General features: G+C 39.3%; 1 protein-coding gene across 3 annotated transcripts in view; it reads left to right on the top strand.

Moving 5' to 3' along the window:
* The window catches only part of PPM1L (protein phosphatase, Mg2+/Mn2+ dependent 1L), a 413,670-nt gene that overhangs the window by 147,864 nt on the left and 251,858 nt on the right, over positions 1-13,948 (top strand). The window contains exon 1 of one of the 3 annotated variants that reach the window (XM_060298470.1): positions 5,618-5,704. The exons of 1 other annotated variant lie outside the window; for it this stretch is intronic. Coding sequence is in view for 1 of the 2 variants with exons in the window: in XM_060298468.1 (XP_060154451.1) it covers positions 5,752-5,772 (21 nt within the window). In the remaining variant the exon portion in view is untranslated. Of the gene's footprint in view, positions 1-5,617; positions 5,773-13,948 lie in introns of those variants that run through there. One more of the 3 variants, XM_060298468.1, reaches the window with a different exon arrangement.

The following is a 13,948-nucleotide window of genomic DNA, read 5'->3' as shown; positions in this document are numbered from 1 at the left end:
CCTCTAGTCAGCCCAGCTTTAGTCAGTGAAGCACTCTTGGTTATTACCATGTACATTCCAAGCATTTCTAAGGTCCTTAGAGTGGTTGGTTTCTTTTTGACCTCTCTGTGGATTTTTACCAGTCTCATTTGATAAGGATTATGGAAACCCCAAATAATGTTCTCTAAATGCAAATTGGTATTCCACTGCTCTTCTTAAGGAGATATCAGCTTCACTGGAGGAAAAAGACACAAATGCTCATTTTATCTTAAGAAACAGAGTTCTCTTGCCCTATAATTTAAGGCAGTATTTTCTACATTTAATTATTTGAGTCCCATCTTGACATTTTTTACTTTCTGATCTCCACTCCTACTGTTATTTTCTTAATATTTTTCATTAAATTGACTTTATTTTACTTAAATACACTAAAAATTTTAATAACTATTCACAGATTGATTTCATTATATTTGTTCAAATTGTTCATTGCATATTTGTTTCATTATATTGTTTCCAATTCACTTTAAAGTAATTAACTACATATAAAAATAGGACCCTTATGTCATCTAAAAACATCTCGTGTGTATGTGCTGTGCTTTGGAAAACCTTATGTAAGACCATCTGGGTCTGTTGGTTGAATGGCAAAAGAGAGGAATAAAAAAAGTTAAATAAAAATGATATTGTTATAAGTGTATAAATTATATAGGTGATAAATAAGAACAGAAACATGAGTTCATAAAAGACAAACAAATGAGTTTCCTTGACTTCAAGTCCCTGTTACTGTCAAGGTAAAATTGTGCATGTAAAGAAGGAAGTCTAACAAAATGACATTTCATTTGGGCCTTAAATGCTTGCCCTCTTTATTTATTTATTTATTTTTAAATGACTCTTGCTTCACTGAATAGCACTGGGGTCACAGACCATGTGGATGTAAATGCTATGCTGTACGTCTTGTCAAGAAGGCCAGTCTTTTTGCCAGGGAAAGGAATTCTTGTCTTTGTTGCAGGAAACAGAGTCAGAAGCAAAGGAGGTCAGATTCAGATTGCCAAGCCAAGGGCAGGATCCTTGGAGGCCAGAAACAGATTGTAGAGCTTGGTTAGAAGGGAGGAAGAGAGTAGGGCTGGCTTCATGAGCATGTGACTTGTGTGGTTGCCCGGGTCAACCTGTACTTGGTTTAATGCTCAGCTGTCACTATCTTGAAATTTTTAACAATTTGTGAAAAAGGGCCCTGAATTTTCCTTTTGCACTGGGCTCTGCAAATATAGCTAGTTCTTGGGGTAGAGTAGGGAGATATTTACAGAAAGCTTCATAACTTAGGTTCATGGGGTAGAAATGGAAGAGAGACAACTAGAAATGAGTTGAAAAAAGGAGGTTTCGGGTACTACGTGGTAGGTCCCTTCTGATTGACCTTAGCTCATAGGTTAAAGGATCCAACACTGGATTCTAGGATTTGTTTTGCCTTAAACTCCTAGGCAGACTGGTTGCCTTTCTGCCTTCCTGCCTTTCTTTCATGGTTATAGAGTAACAGAGGGAATGGCAAATTATATAAGGAAAACTTGAGCAATGCAGTGAACTCACCCATAATAACTTGGAAACATTGTGCAGTAAGATTGGGCTCTGTGAATTAAATTGTGACATCAGCCCATGCTGGATCAAGCAGGGGCTGGCAAGTGTAGATATCCACCAAGAGTGACTGTGAGGCAACAGGGAGTGGTGGGCAGTCAGGGTGAGCACCAGAGGACGCATGACCCATGTAAAGGAAAAGCTGTGTTCTGCTTCAGCTTGTTGTATTTAGCTACATCCTTGTCCGACTTGGCTAAACTCTCCAGGTTTTTTAGGAGGAGAGTTGAAGTCAGAAGCCAGAAGTCTTGATTTTTTTTTGACTGTGACATTTTCCAATTAAAGAAAAATACCATGTGGACTAAAACATGTCAAATTCATTTCAATTCTTAAATAGACATTAAAAAAAAACCCTTGGAATTCCCCGGTGGCTCAGTGGTTAAGAATCCGCCTGCCAATGCAGGGGACACAGGTTCGAGCCCTGGTCCGGGAAGATCCCACATGCCGCAGAGCAACTAAGCCTGTGAGGCACAACTACTGAGTCCGTGTGCCACAACTTCCGAAGCCTGTGCGCCTAGAGCCCGTGCTGCACAAGAGAAGCCACCTCAATAAGATGTCCATGCACCACAACGAAGAGTAGCACCCGCTCGCCGCAACTAGAGAAAGCCCACGCAGCCAAAAAAAAAAAACAACTCCCAAAACCTTGCTTTCTAAAGGTAAACATGGGAAGTGACCAAATTACTGTGTTAGGGGAGGCAGCCATAGTAATGGACCTAACTTTAATATCTTTGATGAGGCCATCCCTAGTTAAGGAGATGGAGTTAGGGCAAGAGTTGCCAATGGATGTTGAGGATTATGATACAGAAGGAGTTCCAGATTTTCTATATTGGAGGGGCTTTGGGGTTAAAAGGGGGCTTGGTTTTAGGAGACCTATTTTGGAGCTGTGTTTGCATAGTAAACTCACTGTTTTTACTCAAATTGTATGGCATAGATCATAAAAATTAATTCAGCTTTCTAATGTTTTTCCCTACGCTTTAGAGAAGATTGAAAAGGCAGCAATTGCCCATCTGCAGGAATGGACAGAAGAGTTTTAGGGCTGCTAGAGATTAAGGAGGAGTAAAAGCTTCTTACCCCCAGACCAATCTTTTGCTCATTGCTGTTATGGTTTATTGTTAAAACAAGACATTATGAGAGGGACACATCAGGCTCGCTTTCTTAGTCTGATGCCATTAAAAATGCAGTTCATCTAACCACTTTTTTCCCCTGTTTGTGTGCTCACCATTTTTTTATGACTTGGCTTCCCAAGTGGATCTAGCTGAGGGAGGGGATGGGTGGGTTCTGCAGGTCAGAATGTAGGTGTTTCTGTGAGTACTTATTGTTAATTTAATAAATTGACATTCTTGTTTTGTACTTAGCCTGTGGTTACCGTGGATCTGCCAGTGAAGTCTGGAATCTCTGGTGTGCTAATGCATTCAGTTTTGCATTTGCACGGACTCTATACTATGGCAAATTTGCCAAAGTAATGAATGTCACTTTGGGAGGTGCCTTGGTACGCCTTTCCCTAAGTGACGCCAAAAATATAACTTGGGACTTGAGGACATGGGGAGGGGGAAGGGGAAGCTGGATTAAGTGAGAGAGTGGCATGGACTTATATACACTGCCAAATGTAAAATAGATAGCTAGTGGGAAGCAGTTGTATCGCACGGGGAGGTCATCTCGGTGCTTAGTGACCACCTAGAGGGGTGGGATAGGGAGGGTGGGAGGGAGACGCAAGAGGGAGGGGATATGGGGATATATGTATATGTATAGCTGATTCACTTTGTTATACAGCAGAAACTAACACAACATTGTAAAGTAATTATACTCCAATAAAGATGTTAAAATATATATGTATAACGTGAATGTATGCATCTTTCCTATTTGAATTTCTTTAGTAGTAGGAATGAGACATATAGTGCATAAAACCCATGGGGTGAAGAGGGATAGCCCCAGAGAAATATTGGTAGGATTTCAGATAAGCTGGGGAAATGCTGGCTTAAGTGAAGGTAGATTGTTTTCTTTTAAGAGGATTTTTCGCAGAACATTTCATCTTCTTTGTTTAAAAAATTATTTATTATTGAAGTTTAGTTGGTTTACAATGTTTTGTTAGTTTCAGCTGCACAGCAAAGTAATTCAGAGAGATACATATATTTATCCATTCTTTTTCAGATTCTTCTCCCTTATAGGTTATTACAAAATACGGAGTAGAGTCCCCTGTGCTATACAGTAGGTCCTTGTTGGTTATCTGTTTTATATACAGTAGTGTGTATATGCTAATCCCACACTCCTAATTTACCCCCACCCCCCCGGCCTTTGGTAACTATAAGTTTGCTTTCTATGACTGTGGGTCTCTTTCTATTTTGTAAATAAATTCATTTGTATCTTTTTTTTTTTTTTTCTGGTATGCGGGCCTCTCACTGTTGTGGCCTCTCCCGTTGCAGAGCACAGGCTCCGGACGCACAGGCTCAGCGGCCATGGCTCACGGCCCCAGCCGCTCCGCGGCATGTGGGATCTTCCCGGACTGGGGCACGAACCCGTGTCCCCTGCATCGGCAGGCAGACTCTCAACCACTGCGCCACCAGGGAAGACCTGTATCATTTTTTTTTAGATTTCACATACCATCTTCCTACGAGTGGTCTCCAGTAGGAACATCAACTTCATTTGCTAATGGTACCTTTAACATGTTTCCTTTGGCAGCGCCTTTGGAAAACACCATGAAATATTTGCAAAACATGGTCTTAAGAATGCAGTGATATTGAGGTATTTCTGGAATCCTCTTGGGGGGAAAATGTGTGTCTACTCATCCTGGGGACTTTTTGTTGAATCACAGTTTGCAACGGGTTCCATAAGGTCTGAGTGTTCTGGAATCCACAGGAAGGCCTAGTGTGACCATTTGCTTACTAGGTCTTTGAACCTGGAATTATCCCAGTGTGGACCCTGGGCAGAAATGGAATTTGGCAGTCTGGTCTTGGGAGTTTGGATCTACATTTGTGGGTCAGCGTGGAATTCCCAGAGTCCAAGACTTCCTTTATCTGTATATTTCTTCTCCTGATAGCATACTTCTTAAAAGGGAGCTTGGGAGGTTGCTTATTAAGGCCTATCCCAGAACTCAGCCGTATTCTCACAGGGAGGACTCAGTGAACACGGTGGTTTAACTATTGAGATTATTTTCAAAGGATCAGAGATAATATTATAGAGAACTGTGGTTTTATAGACACTCATGTCATTTTCTTTGATTCTAGAATAAGGAAAATGAATGCAGAACTCTATTTCCATATATGAAATGGTGACTACAGGTACAACTCAATTGTGTATTCTCAGTTTGTAATGACAATATTGGGAGGAAAATTGATTAGTATTTTTAAAACAGCAGGAAAATTATTTCCTGCCCAAACATTGATTAATCTTTGAATAGGCTTTCTTGTAATCCTTTTCTTCCATAGACTGCAGGGTGCAGCACAGTCATATTTTATGTGGAGTCAAGCAGAGAAACCTACTTGCGATTAAACTTATTGCTGTTTTTTTCAGCAGGTGCAAATAGCTTTGTCTTCAGTAGTTACCCTTTCCTGGCTTGATAACACACTAGGACTTCTTTAGTTTTAATTTGATTAAAGGAACTATTGTCTTATATTATGAAATGTGGAAACAATGAAATATTGAAATTTTCTGATGATATATATTCCCCTCTTTGGCTTTCAAATAGCAGTTTGCTTAGCATCCTTGCGTGAATGCTTTAAAATCCTGTTAGCTGGAGCTCGTGTAACATTAATTTGTTCCTGGTTAGAGGTAATATAAAATATAGTGATAAAGAAGACTAAAGTTCTTTCCCTCAGGGAACTTAAGATCTATTTGAGGAATTAAGACATAGAAATAAGATAAAGAAATATTAGTATGAGAGAGTTTATGATGAGTCCCAAACGAGTGGATTAGAATATTGCATAACTGGCATAGGATTTCAGAGGGAGAGAGACTTTTTATGCATCCTGGGGTGGCTGGGGATGACTCATGCAGGAGCTGGACCTTGTGCTGGTCCCTGAAGATGGGAAGGATTCAGCCAGGCGAAGTGTAGGAGGGATGCTGGTGGCATTACCAAAGGCGGCTGGGCTGGAACGTGCCTGCCTTTTCAACAGTGAGTAGACCTGTGTGGCTCTAATAAGGGACTCATGAAGGAGAATAATGGGAAATAAACCTGCAAAGGTAGGTTGAATTCAGGTCAGAAAGGGTTTGGATGCCAGACAAAGGAATTTGGACTTTATTCAGTAGAAAATGTATAAATAGTGAAGGTCGTTGGACAAGAATAAGTAGAAAATGCAAGAAATGGCTTTGTAGTTAGAGCAGCGACAGCACACAGCTAGGAACTGAGGTGCCTTATGATGAAGACAGTGGTGAAAATTTGAGCAAGCTCTGGCTTTGCTGCTGATGGGGATGTAGGTTGGGTTGGCTGCTTAATTGTCATTCTTCTCTCTATTTTTCCTGTTCTCATTTAAGGCTTGTATAAAACCCTTTTTGCAGGCTTAAAATACATTAATTCAAATTTGACCTTCCTTACTGTATGATAGTTTGAATGCCCAGAGCTATTTTCAGTTGTTCCAGATTGTCATGAGTTTGATGTCCAGGTGCCAACTGGAAGGGCCAGACCTGGCCTGTGGAGGATTGTTTTTAAAATCCGATTCTAAATTAAGCACTTTGGGACATAAAAATGAGATGTGGCCTAGTTATAACTCGCCGTTTAACTAAAAGTATATGTTTTTTTCCTTCTCTGCTTAAATATTTGTCTGGCTCTTTCAGACTCAAAAGGCATATAACTCAGAACCAAGAATATTTAGATTCCTCTGCACTCCATTTTCTTTTCCTAGAGTGGTCTTTGACTTCCACTATACTTAAAAAGTTATACTTATAAAAAGAATTTCTCCAAATATTAGGTAACAATTCTTTAAAAAAATTTTATTCCTGGCCCTCCTATTTCATATCTCACAAATTATAGAAATGGAATTTTTTTTGAAGTGTGAGGCATTGTTGGAAGTTAGACTTTTAAACATCTAAAATTAAGTTCTAAAGGACAGTGTCAATATTAGCAGCAGGAGTTGTGGTGTGGGTATAAGTAGATCATAGTGCAAGGTTTGGAGCCAGAAAAATCTGGTTTCTAATCCTCCCTCTGCCACTCACTGCCTGGGTGACCTGAGCGTATTACTACTACGACATATCGTTTTTTGAGTTCCATGGGTAGAACTTAAAGCAGGTTCTTTTCTCTCTATATAAGTGGAATTTATTCCGAGAATCACAGTGGCAGAGTATGGATAAAAACACAAACAGACTTTTTTTTGTGTGTGTGTGTGTTTGGTACGCGGGCCTCTCACTGCTGTGGCCTCTCCCGCTGCGGAGCACAGGCTCCGGACGCGCAGGCTCAGCGTCCATGGCTCACGGGCCCAGCCGCTCCGCGGCATGGTGGATCTTCCTGGACCGGGGCACGAACCCGTGTTCCCCGCATCGGCAGGCGGACTCTCAACCACTGTGCCCCCAGGGAAGCCCCAAACAGACTTCTAAGGGCGTCTCAGCCTAGAATCCTTCTGAGACCTGTTGGGATACAGACTAGAGGAGGTGGAGAGAGCCTCTGGGTAAAAAGGGGGGTTAAGGGTTATGTCTCTTCAGATTCCAAGCCCTTGTTGTCTCTGAGCCTCAGCTTCTTCATCTTTAAAATGGAGAATAATACTTACCTTATAGGGTTATTATGGAGATAAAAATAGATAATTTCGTACAATGCTACCTCTATTCAGGGCACTGTGTAAAATAGTAGCTGTTGTTATAGTGGTTGGTGGGATTTGGGTGGGTTTAATTTAATTAATTTTTGATTTTTTAGCTGTGTCACTCTTTTTCCTGTATTTTATTTCCTTTCCTACTACCCTATAGGATGTGGATGTGTTCAGAGCCTAGGATCTGGAGCTAGAAGAGAGAAAAAACAGACAAAAAGCCTTAGGGATCAGAGTTGTCTTTTAAGGGAGATGCCAGGAAACTACCACATAATGCACTTCCATCCCATTGGCCAGAACTTCGTCCCATGGTCATGCCTGGCTGAAGCGGAGTCTGGGAAATGTAGTCTCCTCCCTGCGTAGCCATTACCATGGAAGAGGGAAGATCAGGTTTTGATGGATAGCCAACAACAGCCTCTGCCAGGGCATTCAATATGCTTCTGTGTCTTACTTAGGCTGGTGTCCCCATGGAAACAGAACCAATTGTGATATTTTTCTCATGGACGTATAATCATCTTAAATATTCTATAAATGTGTTTTCATTTCACTGATATTCTTATGTAGAATATTTTACCCTTAGTTTTTAATCTATAAAGCATTTTGACATTGCAATTAAAGAGATTTAAGATTTTGTTCATAATCATTCAATCTAATATTACCATTCTTTTTTTTTTTTTTTCCGGTACGCGGGCCTCTCACTGTTGTGACCTCTCCTGTTGCGGCCTCTCCTGTTGCGGAGCACAGGCTCCGGACGCGCAGGCCCAGCGGCCATGGCTCACGGGCCCAGCCGCTCCGCGGCATGTGGGATCTTCCCGGACCGGGGCACGAACCCACGTCCCCTGCATCGGCAGGCGGACTCTCAACCACTGCACCACCAAGGAAGCCCACCATTATTTCTTTTTACAGTAGTGAAGTCTTAGAATTTGGGGTATGATCTCAACAGTGCCTCACCTCACAGCTTCAACTGACATACACTTAGTGCTAGTTTCTGCTTTGCCATCACAAATACCTGTACTGGTCATCACCTCTAGAATTCCGAGGGTCAGACTCAGTAAAATATATGCCACATCACAGTGACAACAAATATATAAAAATGATCACACATCTGAAAATATTCTTTCGTGGACTAAAATGTGCTGTTGCAAAAACTCTTGGACTTTTTCTGTTTTTTACCATCCATTTATGTTTTTCAACTGAATTTTTAAAAGATTTTTATTTCGAGATAGTTGTAGATTCACAAGCAGTTGTATGAAACAATAGAGATATGCCCTATACTCTTCACCCATTTTCTCCCAAAAGTAGCATCTTGAATAACTATAGTATAGTATCACAAAATGTGGAAATTGACTTTAATACAATCTACAGTGCTTATTCAGATTTCACTGGCTTTACATGTACCCATTTGTAAGTGAGTGAGTGTGTGTGTATGCATGTGTAATTCTATGCAGTTTTATCACATGTATATGTGATCACACCACTGTTAGGATACAGGACAGTTCCGTCAACACAAGACTCCTTCGTGTTACCCTTTTTAGCCACAGTTACTTCTTTCCTTTCCTCTTCCCTAACTCCTGGCAACCACTTATCTGATCTCCATATTTGCCATTTCAAGAATATTATATAAATTGAACTGTGCAGTATGTTATCTTTTTTTTTTTTTTGGTAAACAGTCTGGGCCTAGGACCTCTGTTTAAGTCTTAGTCATTCACCACAGAGAGAAGGACAAAGAACAGCTAATCCTCCAGGCTCTAGATAGCTTCCCTACCTCACAGAGATGTTTATGAAAATACATAAATCTGGGACTTCCTTGCGGTCCAGTGGTTAAACCTTTGCCTTCCAATACAGGGGGCGGTGCAGGTTTGATCCCTGGTCGGGGAGCTAAGATCCCACATGCCTCGCAGCCAAAAAACCAAAATATAGAACAGAAGCAATATTGTAACAAATTCAATAATGGCTTTAAAAATGGTCCACATCAAAAAAATCTTTAAAAAGAAAGAAAATACATAAATCTCATATGCATGAGTTTTTTATTAATTGAAATTTTTATTGTGATAATTGTATATGTAACCTTTTGAGACTGACTCTTTTCACTCAGTATAATTCCTTTGAGATACATACAAGTTGTGTGTATCAATAGTTCATTCCTTTTTATTGCTGAGTAGTATTCCACGGTATGAATATACTATAGTTTGTTTAGCCAGTCACCCTTTGGAAGGACATTTGGATTGTTTTCAGTTTTTGGCTAATACAAATAAAGCTGGTATGAACATTTGTGTACAGGTTTTTGTGTGAACATAAGTTTCCTTTTCAGTGGGATAAATGTCCAAGATTGTAATTGCTAGGTACTGTAAGAAGTGTATGTTTACTTTTATAAGAAATTGCCATACCCTTTTCCAGAGTGGCTGTAGCATTTTACATTCCTATAAGCAAAGTAAGACCAGGTTCTTTGCATTCTCTGAGTCCTCACCAGAATTGGTATTTCACTTTTTTTTTTTTTAACTTTAGCTAATCTCATATGTGTAGTGATACCTCATTGAGATATATTTAGATTAATGTTTCCTTAATGAGAATCCCTCTCTCCCTACCCACGCTCCCTGACCCCAATATATATATATATCTCCAATAAACACATGAAGAGAATATGGTGTATCTTCTTTGAAGAAATGTCTATTTAGTTCCTTTGCCCATTTTTTTGAATTTTATTTTATTTTTACACAGCAGGTTCTTATTAGTTATCTATTTTATACATATTAGTGTATATATGTCAATCCCAATCTCCCAGTTCAACACACCCGCCCCCTGCCACTTTCCCCCCTCGGTGTCCATACGTTTGTTCTCTACATCTGTGTCTCTGTTTCTGCCCTGCACACTGGTTCATCTGTACCATTTTTTCTAGGTTCCACGTATATGCGTTAATATACGATATTTGTTTTTCTCTTTCTGACTTACTTCACTCTGTATGACAGTCTCTAGGTCCATCCACATCTCTACATATGACCCAGTTTTGTTCCTTTTTATGCCTTTGCCCATTTTTAAATTGAGTTATTTATCTTTTTATTGTTGAGTTATAAGGGTTCCTTATATATTCTGGGTATAATTCTCTTATCAGATATATGATTTGCAAATATTTTCTACCATTCCTTGGGTTGTCTTTCTTTTCACTTTTTGATGGTATCACTTGTAGCACGAAGGTTTTTAATTTCAATCAAGTCCATTGGGAAAATATATATTTGTGTCTTGTGTACTTTTGTTGTTATATCTAAGAATGCATTGCTTGAGCCAAGTCACAAATTTACGCCAATGTTCTCTCTCTTTCTTTTTTTTTAAAAGTAAATTTATTTGTTTTTTTATTTTTGGCTGCATTGGGTCTTTGTTGCTGCGTGTGGGCTTTCTCTAGTTGCAGTGAGCAGGGCTACTCTTCGTTGTGGTGTGTGGTCTTCTCATTGCAGTGGCTTCTCTTATTGCAGAGCACAGGCTGTAGGTGCGTGGGCTTCAGTAGTTGTGTCATGCAGGCTCAGTAGTTTTGGCTCATGGGCTCTAGAGCGCACACTCAGTAGTTGTGGCACATGGGCTTAGTTGCTCTGCAGCATTTGGGATCTTCCCGGACCAGGGCTCAAACCCGTGTCCCCTGAATTGGCAGGCAGATTCTTACCCACTACGCCACCAGGGAAGTCCCTGTGTTCTCATTTTTTTTTTTTTTTTGTGGTACGCGGGCCTCTCACTCCCGTGGCCTCTCTCGCTGTGGAGCACAGGCTCCGGACGCGCAGGCCCAGCAGCCATGGCCCACGGGCCCAGCCACTCCGCGGCATATGGGATCCTCTCGGACTGGGGCACGAACCCGCGTCCCCTGCATCGGCAGGCGGACTCTCAACCACTGCGCCACCAGGGAAGCCCCCTGTGTTCTCTTTTAAAAGTCATATTTTTAACTTACATTTAGATTTAGGTCTGTGGTCCATTTTCAATTAGATTTGGGCATGGTATAAATATTTCTAACACTTTAAAATTTTTTTCCAGCTTTATGGAGATATAATTGACATATAACATTGTATAAGTTGAAAGTATACAACATGATGATTTGATATACATATATATTGTGAAATGATTACTGCAGTAAGGTTGGTTAACACCTCTAGCACCTCACATAATTATCATTTTCCTTTGTAGTGACATTTAAGATGTACTCTCTTAGCAACTTTCAAGTAATACAATATTGGTAACTGTGGTCACCATGCTGTGCATTAGATGCTCAGAACTTACTCGTTGTATTTCTTATGCTTTTTATAAAAGTTTTATAACTTTATATTTTACATTTAAGTCTGTGATCCATTTGAGTTGCTTTTTGTAGGTGTGTCCAGTTGTGTCAGGACCATTTGTTGAACTCAAATACAATTTTTTTTTTTTCTCAAATACAATTTTTAGGTTAAAATTTAACTGTCTCATCTGATAAGATTATCTCCCAGTAAAGAAAATCGAAAGGAAGTTTCTCCTTGAAGATGAAACACATATATTATTTTTAAAAGTTCTAAAGTCTTCAAGCTAAAATAATGAACCACAATAAAAAAGACTTGGCTTTTCATATTTCAAGTCTTTTTGTCTGGAACTTTGTTCATCCATGGCTTTAATTAGGTGGTTTGTGAACAGCTGGTGGACATATGGTGAAGTTACACCTCATTAATAGAATATAAATTTTCCATGTCGTTTTGTTGCCTCTTTCTTTGCAGTTATTTTGCTTTAAGACAAACTTCTGTTATACAAAAGTCTGGCCTTTTTGTCTTGGGAAATATCTGCAGATACTTTATATTTGTTTTAAATTATTCATTGTCTCTTAAGTTTTATAGTCATGCATTAGATACTTTATACCTCATCAGGTTCCTTTAAAAGTTTGTATCGTTCGGTTGCTCAATTTGAAAGATATATTTCAAAAAATGATTATGACATATAAGATAAGCTTTCAAAAGTACAACAACCTCCTGTTACCTAGGATAGCTGAATAACTGAGAATTACCATATAACTGTATGGGGGTTATCAGTGAAATCAGTCGGTTAGTTATAAAGTATATTTGACATTAACAATGTGCATAGTGCTTTTGCTGTGCTCTTTTTAAAATATTTTCTTTATCGGCGTATAATTTTATAATTCACATACCATAAAATTTACCCTTTTAAAATGTATCATTTAATGGTTTTTAGTGTATCCACAAAATTGTGCAACCATCACTAGTATCTAATTCCAGAACATCACGATGTTGATTATTTGCCAATCTCATATGACTTATTTTTTTGCTAATTTTATATGCCTAGTTTACTTCAAATTAGACTTGAGGTGGTTTACAATAACAGACTTATTATAACAGGGTCAGTATGATATAAGAGATCAAAAACATTAGTGAGATGGGAGGAATAAATAAACCAAAAACTCAGACTGAAGCTAATGTAATGTTGCTGTTAAGCAAAGTATGTAAACTTAAAACTCCTAACCTGATAGTGTTTCATATTCTATCATGGATCCAGAATTATATTCGTGAAAAGTCACATCACAATGCTTTCCTCTTTAAAACTCCCTCTTGATTCCCACAGTCAAAAGTCATGTTTGAAGTTAATATATGACACTCATTCAGGGTCATGTATATTGAAACTGGTGGGTGGGTAGGGGTATGTATGTGAGGGGTGTAAATATGGTGCATCTGCTGTGGCATCAATTTTACATAAAAATTTTAGAGGAAAACCAATATTTTATATTAATTTAAAAACATTGCTTAATATAGAAAACGAATATGGGGTAGAATGCAGAATTTGCATGAAATACAACGTAAGACTTCAAATAAGCGTTGTTCTTGATCTCAGTTATAGGGGGTCTGATCCTAGGAACCCTTCTACCTTCCTAGTACATGTTCTCTCTTTGCCACTGGTGTTTCTGCTTTGGAAATAATGGTGAAATTCTGGCCTACCAAACCAAACAAACACATGCAGAAACAAAACAACCCAAGAAACCCCAAAATCCTACCCCCAAATTCTTGGGTTGGTATAAAATCCCTTCATGATATGCTAAATATCTCACAGATCTGGGCCAATATTCAGTCCTTTCCAGATTCTTTCTGCCTGGAATGCCCCCACTGTCAACCCCACATGACCCTTCCTATTTCCCCCCATCCCCACCTCTTCCTCCATTCCAAGTACCTGTGTAACTTCTGTCCTGGTGTCCCTTGTTGCTATGTTCTCCAGGTACTTTCTTCCTGCTCTGTTGCTGTAATTAGCACTATGTATTGTCATGGAGTCTACGCAGTGTGGTTAAGTTGAAAGAGGTGATAATGAGTGTGTGTCTCTGTAACTGTAGACTCCTCAAAGGCGGGGCTCATCTTTTATTCATCTGTATATCCTGGTGCATCATATGGGTTCTGACACATCGTAGATATTTACTAAATGTCTTCTTGAATTAATGAATGAATTCTGGGTGACAATGATTTGTGGAGTACAGATGATTCTGTTTTGGGGGGCTTGGTAGATTTTTTTTTTTTTTTAAATTTCAGGATAAATGGAGTTTTTGTACATTTATTCCCTCTTCCGTGCACCGTCGTTAGGCATCTAGCACACAACAGAGTACTGAAATTGCTCTTGCCAGGTCAACA

This window comes from Globicephala melas, chromosome 4, assembly GCF_963455315.2.
Source record: "Globicephala melas chromosome 4, mGloMel1.2, whole genome shotgun sequence".
NCBI classification, from domain to species: domain Eukaryota; kingdom Metazoa; phylum Chordata; class Mammalia; order Artiodactyla; family Delphinidae; genus Globicephala; species Globicephala melas.
This window is presented reverse-complemented; position numbering and strand designations above follow the sequence as displayed.